The sequence below is a fragment of the Fonticula alba genome (genome assembly GCF_000388065.1).
Source record: "Fonticula alba strain ATCC 38817 unplaced genomic scaffold supercont2.12, whole genome shotgun sequence".
Taxonomy (NCBI): Eukaryota; order Rotosphaerida; family Fonticulaceae; genus Fonticula; species Fonticula alba.
The window spans coordinates 208,485-215,178 of NW_009242982.1; the positions used below are offsets into that span (position 1 = coordinate 208,485).

The window sequence follows — 6,694 nt, forward strand, 5'->3', positions numbered from 1 at the left end:
CCCCCCCCCCCGGAGGGCGCAGGCAAGAAGACAAGGGTGGCTGGCGTACGCCCGGCGGCCGGACCGGCACAGCAGGGCCACAGCGCGGGCGAATGCCCAGCCAGGCGTGGGGCATTTCTAGTGCGCCGTGCGCGCTCGCGCGCCTCACCAGTAGGTCATGTGCAGCCCGGCGCCCCAGGCCTCCATCGAGGCCTCCAGCGCCAGGGCCGAGCTCCAGGCCTGGGTCGGGCAGGAGAGCGGCGTGGCCGGATGGCCGGACAGGTTGGTCAGCTCCGGCAGCCCGTGCCAGCGCCAGTCGGTCTGCAGGGCCCCGGCCGCGGCGGCCGGGCTGTGGTCCTCGGTCGGCGGGATGAACATGTGCGCCCGGTGGCTGCGCATGATGAGCGTGCGCCGCGCGCGACGGAACTGCCCCGCGCGCCGGGGACGGGGGGGGGGGGCGGCGAGGCGGATCACCAAGGGGGAACACCTGGTCAGTACATGGCGCGTGGGGGGGGCGGCGTGCGCGCGTGGGTCCCTCCGCCCGGGGTGGGGGGACACCCCCGGCGGCCGGGGCGCACGTACCGAGCGCGAGAGGTTCAGCGCGGCCGTCTCGTCGATGGCCTGCGCGCAGTCGGTCCCGGTGTAGCCGGCGCGCAGCTGGCCCACCAGGTCCGCGCGCGAGAGGCCGAACTGCCCGAGGTGCGCGTCCTCCTCGGCCGGGGTGGTGGCCTCGAAGCCAGACGACGAGCCGGACGGCGAGAGCCCCGACTCCCCGGGCAGGTACATGCGGATGGCGCGCTGCACCGGGCTCGAGATGCGCCGGTTCTTGCCCGCGTGCGAGGGGGCCACCAGGACCGGGTCGAACTTGATGGCCGACAGCCAGAAGAAGCCGGTGGGCCAGAGCCACTCCTGCGTGTGTGTGTGTGTGTGTGTGTGCGTGTGTGTGTGCATGTGCATGTGCGTGTGCATGTGCGTGTGCGTGTGCGTGTGTGCGTGTGCATGTGCATGTGCATGTGCATGTGCGTGTGCGTGTGCATGTGCATGTGCATGTGCGTGTGCGTGTGCATGTGCATGTGCGTGTGCGTGTGCGTGTGTGTGAGTTTCGGTTGCGTGTGTGGGGTGGTCGGTCACGCGTGCATCGGTGCGAGAAAGTGCCGCGCGCGCGGGGGGGGGGGCGGCCGCGAAAGAGGGGAAAAGAACACCCGAGAGGCGCCCTGCCGGGCCACAGCCCAGGCCAGGCACCAGGCCGAGGGGGGGGGGGGGGGGGAAAAAGGACCGGAAGAAAGCCCGGCGCCGGGACACGCACCGGACCCTGGTGATAGTTGAAGCCCCCGTCGACGAAGGGGTCCCCGGTGGCCCCCTCGCTGCCCAGGTAGAAGGGCCGGAAGCGCCAGTCGGCCGGGTCCAGCGTGCGCATGCCGGTGCCCGACCGGAGGATCCACTGGTCGTGGGTGTAGGCGCCGGATTGGATGCGCGCGGCGCGGGCGGCCTCGCCCCGGCCGCGGGTGCTGGCCGCCAGCGCCGCCGCCGTCTGGGCATTGAGGCTGGTCGGCTGGCCGGGCTTCGGCCGGAGGATGGCCGCCGTGGCATTCAGCCCGACCAGCGCGTGATTCGGCTGGAAGAGGTCCGGCGCCACGGCCATGGCCACCGACACATTGGGCCGGAGCTGGTAATCGCCCCAGCCATCGCACGAGCCGAAGGTGTCCTTGTAGATGCCCCGCCGGTGGACAAACCGCGCGTCCACCATGTACGCCCCGTCGTCCGCCGGCTCGGCCGGCACCCAGAAGCACGCCTCGAAGGTCACCTCCAGCAGCCGGCACCACTCCACGAAGGGCACCCACAGCCAGCGCCCCTGCAGCGGGCACCGGTCCGGGTCTTCCGAGCTGCCGGTGGTGTCGATCCGGCCGATGCCCGGCGGGCCGGCCGCCAGCGGCGGCGGCGTGGTCGGCGGCGTGGCCGTGGGCGCCATGCCGCCGCCCAGCGACCCGGTCGCGCTGGCCGGCGGCCCGATCGGCACGCGCTCCGCATGCCAGGTGGCCGGGTTGTCGGTCAGGTCGTCCGCGACCCCGGCCGCCCGGCGGCCCTCCTCCCACAGTCGGCGGACATTGGACGGGACCCAGCCGGCCAGCGGCGGCGGCGGCGACGGCGGCGGCGCCAGTGACGCCGACCCCGGGGCCGGCATGCCCACGCCCGGGGCATGGCCCTCGGCCGGGCGGGCCTTCTTGTCGGCTGGCCGGCCGCCGCCGTCATCCCCCCGGCCGGCATCCTGGCCCGGGGCCCGGCCCTCCTGCCACAGGTCCTGGTACTCGGCGGTCGACCGCCAGCGCCGGGCCCCGAGGAGCTGGTGCCGGCGCCAGGCGGCCGGCGGCTGCCACTCGCCCGGCAGCGCCTCCAGCCGGCCGAGGATGTTGTCCACGCGCAATTGCACCGGCTCCGGCAGCGGCCGGGCCAGGGCCGCGGGCAGCCCGGCGGCCAGGGCCGCCTCCGGCCGGACCACGCACGCCGGCACGCCATCCACCCGGATGGCCCCGCACCGGTGGGCAAAGGCCAGGAACCGCAGGGTGGCATACGACAAGCCGGCCAGCTCGATGGCGGCCCCGTCGCGCGGGGTGGCCGGCACCCCGCGCGTGCCCCACCGCGCCGACTCGCCCATCTTGTCCATCCAGGTCCCGGCGTTGAGGCGATTCCCGCCGGCCACCAGCCCGGTGCGCCAGTCGACATACGCCTCGACATTGAAGCCGGGCCCGTGCATCCGGTCGTCGATCTGGCCACCGGCGCGGCGCTCCCGGAATTGGATGGTCCCGGCCGCATGCCGGGTCACGATCTCCACCAGGATCTCCCCCAGGGGGGTGGGCTCCGGGGCCAGGCGCGCGCCCTCCGGCCAGTCCGGGTCCAGGTCGTCATCGGCGAAGCGCCGCCACACCCGCCACCCGAGCACCTCCCGGGCGGCGCGCTGCAGGAAGGGCACCCGCCCGGCCGGGCCCAGCCCATGCCAGCTGCTTTCCAGGGCCCGGAGGAAGGACGCGTCCAGCCCCGGGCCCCGGGGCTCGGCGCCCGGCCCCGCGGACAGGCTCCCCTGCCAGTGCATGAGCAGGGCCCGGGCCACGACCGTCTGCGACACGGCGTACGGCAGCCACCAGGAGGCATCGCGGCAGTTGTACCGCGGCCGGCGGCCGCCATCCGCCAGGTTGGGGATCAGCCCGTGCCGCAGGAGCGACGCGATGGCCAGCAGGTGATCGCGCGCCGCGCGCATGCGGCCCAGCAGCAGCAGCAGCCCGCGGAAGGCTGCCACCGGCGCGCCGCGCCCCATGGCCCCCGGCGTAAAGGGTGCCCCCGTGCCCCATGGCGTGCCATGCTGATGGTCAGTCTCGCGTCGGGGCCTTCACATGTGTGCGATTGTGCGAGTGCGCGCGATTGTGGCCCGGTGTGCTTGTGTGTGTGCGCGCGCGAGCGGTCAACGAGCCACGCCCCTCCAAACGAGGCGTGCTGCATGGGCGCGTCCGTTTGTCCTGGCGCGCCCAGCAAAAGACGAGCACACAGGCCCCGATGCGCGTTCGGCCGTCTGTACATATGTACACCGGCGCGCGCGCACACACACACACACACACACACACCGACACACAGGCACACCCCCAAGCCCCAGCCCCAGCCAAGAGGCCCAACGCACAGATCAGCACATCGCGCCCCCACACCCGCAGGTACTCCGTGGCGAAGTGCGGCAACCCGGCGGCCATGCTCGGGGCAAAGCGGATGGCCGGCGTGCCGGCCACCGGCCCGGCGTCCGCGGTCCCGGCCAGCACCGCCCCATCCGGGCCGCGCTCCACCGGCACCGGCAGGCCCCCGGTGCGCGTCCAGCCCACCAGCTGCACCGAGGTCAGGGCCAGGGCCCGGACCAGCGGGTCCGGCGACTGGCGCACCCACGGCGACATGGCCTCAAAGCAGCGGTCCACGCAGCGCCGGTGCAGGGCCCGCACGCTGTTCAAAAAGAGCCGGCCCGCCTGGCGCCGGTGGATCCACAGCCCGTGCCGGGCCCCGCCGCCGGCCCCCGCGTCGAACTCCGCATCGGCCAGCGTCCGCCAGCCGTACGCCAGGGCGTCCGCCAGCCGCAGCAGGGCCCGGGCGTCGGCCCGGGCGTCGCCCTCCGGCGCCCCGGCCCCGATGGAAAATTGCTCCGCCTCGGCCTCGCCACCGGCCGGCGCCGGGAGGTCCTCCGTCCGCACGAGGGCCAGCGATTCGTCCAGCAGCACGGCCGCGCACCGGCGGATCCGGTCCACCAGGTGCCGGGCCATCCACCGGCCGCGGCTGACATGGTAGTGCGTGGCCCGCACCAGCCCATCCGCCCGGGCCGCCTCGTCCACCCCGTCGTCCGGGTACATCAGCAAATCGTCGCGCCACTCCTGCGTCAGTGACAGGTACGGCCGCGGCTGGCCGCTGATCGGCGTCGCCCGGCCATACGCCTCCGACGAGTAGGGGTAGATGTCCCCCGGGTAGAGCAGCGCGTCGATCATCCCCTGCAGGCCGCAGTAGATGAGCGCCCGGCTGGGCGACCCGTAGCCCATGCCCGGCACCTCGTACGCCCCGTACGAGGGGTCTGCCCGACCGGGGGCCCGTCACCGCCACCGGTCCCCCCGCCCGCCATGGCAGCACCCAAGGGCAGGCGCCGGTTAGTCATCCGACATGGCATGTGCTCTTCTCGCGCGGCCGGGCGTGCCGCCCCGCCACCGGCCACCCAGGTGTGCCGTCGCCCCCGCCCCTGCCTGCCCCCGCCCCGCACGCCGTCTGCATGGCACATGAGTGCGTGCGGGTGTGCGCATGTGCGCCTGGACGCCCGCCTCCATGGACGCACCGATCAGATCGCGCTCCTCCTTGTCACACCGGTACAGGACCAGATTCAGGGCGGTGAGGCTCAGCCGCGAGCAGGCCTCCTCCACCGGGCCGGCGACGCCTGGCGCGCCCGGCGCATCACACGCCGAGGCGTGGTGGTGTCCGTGCGCGGAGCGCATGTGCCCATGCCCAAGGCAGGTAGAGGGGGGGGGGGGGAGGTGGGGCGGGCGGCGTAGCACGCGCGGTTAGTGCATGCTTACATTTGCATATATATATATATGTACGTATGTGTGCGTGTGTGCGTGTGTGTGCGCGCGTGTGTATGCGCGCGTGCGTGTGTGGCCTCCAGCCTGGGACCCAAGCCCGGAGCATGGCAGCGCCCCTGCTGTCAGGCAGAGCCCGGCCCCCGCCCAGGCCCCCCGCCGACGCCCCCGCCGCCGCACACTGTCTCTCTCTCTCTCTCACACACACACACAAGGACACATGGACACGCAAGGGGAGGGCCCCGCACGCACCGCCCAATTCCGGGAAACACTCATCGAAGCTGGTCCAAGGACAGGGGGTCGGCGGGTGCACCGGCACCGGGACCAGGTGCTCGGGGCTGGCCGCCGGATTGGCATCCTCCCGGTCCAGGTAGAGCTTGACCGGGGCGCGCAGGAGCAGCACACCGCCCGGCGGCAGGCGCATCGAGGTGATCCGCGTGAAGAGGCCGCCCTTCTCCTCGTGCATGTGCAGGCGGTCCTCTGTGCGCGCCGCCACCCGGCCGTCAGCGCAGAGCCGGAGGGCGGGAGAGGGGGGAAAAAAAAAAGAACGGCACAGCCCCGGGCCGGGGAAGGTGAGTGACGTGTCCCGGTGCGTGTGCCTTCCCCTCGAGCGCCCCCCCCCCCCCCGGGTGCCCGGGGAAAGGCCCACAAGCAAACGCAAGTGGACGGGCCTACGTACCATCCCAGATCTTCTGCATGCCAAGATCATGCACGCGGGCCCAGTCCACCGGGCCGATGGGGCCATGCCCGCCGGCCGCCGCCTGGGCCTCGAGCCACTTGCGCCGCCTGTCGGTGTCCAGCTCCACCCAGGACATCATGACCGGCTGGAAGCCGGTCTGCTCCAGGGGGATGTCCGCGCTGACATCTGGATGCCGGGCGGGCAAGCGCGCGCACGCGAGTCCGGAGCAAGGCACGCAGCGAGGCAGGGCGCCAGCGAAGGACCGAGAGAGGGGACAGCGTGTCAGTCCCCATCGCACGCACGTGCACACCTCGCCGGGGTGCACACACACACACGCGCGCGCGCACACGGCCCGATGCACGGCGCCAGGCAAAAGAACAGGCCCACCGAGCACGTACGATGGTCCGGCGTCTGGTCAAACCCATCGCCGAAGGCCGGCCGGGCCACCAGCACAAAGGCCGAGGCACAGGTCACGGCGAATTCATCGTCCGCACCCCCGGTCATCGGGCCGTCCGGCTCGTTGCACATCCCGCGGCACTTGGCCGCCATGCAGGCCGGGGCCTCGCGCCGCCACCGGCGAATGACGATGAACTCCCCGCGCTGGGCCACCGACGTGGCCCAGTTCCCCACGGCGTGGACGCCGGAATCCCGGCAAGGGGCCAGCCGGGCGAAGAGCCGCATGAGCTTGGATTTGACTGTCGCCCGGGCGGGGGGGGGGGGACGCACGCCGCCGGGCCGCGAGGCGCAGGCGCAGAAGCACGTCAGCGAGGCCGTCATGCACGGGGGCAGGCAGGAGGCCGAGTCGCGAGCACGCGCGCCCGGGAATACGCACCGGGCTCCAGGGCCGCGAGGGATGTCACCACGGGGTACTGCTCGCCGGCGCGGGGAGGGGCACCACCGCGCCGCCATCAAAACCGGTGTCAGTGCCGGCCACACACACACACACACA

General features: G+C 73.3%; 1 protein-coding gene across 1 annotated transcript in view; it reads right to left on the minus strand.

The window, feature by feature from the left end:
- The window catches only part of H696_05593 (hypothetical protein), a gene marked incomplete at its 5' end in the record, with an annotated part of 18,730 nt that continues 12,036 nt past the window's right edge, over positions 1–6,694 (minus strand). Inside the window, 9 exons of the mRNA XM_009499408.1 lie at positions 1–405; positions 562–888; positions 1,286–3,264; positions 3,647–4,570; positions 4,826–4,924; positions 5,319–5,546; positions 5,746–5,931; positions 6,144–6,440; positions 6,578–6,614. Of these exons, the coding sequence (XP_009497683.1) occupies positions 145–405; positions 562–888; positions 1,286–3,264; positions 3,647–4,570; positions 4,826–4,924; positions 5,319–5,546; positions 5,746–5,931; positions 6,144–6,440; positions 6,578–6,614 (4,338 nt within the window). The 3' untranslated portion in view covers positions 1–144. The remainder of the gene's footprint in view (positions 406–561; positions 889–1,285; positions 3,265–3,646; positions 4,571–4,825; positions 4,925–5,318; positions 5,547–5,745; positions 5,932–6,143; positions 6,441–6,577; positions 6,615–6,694) is intronic.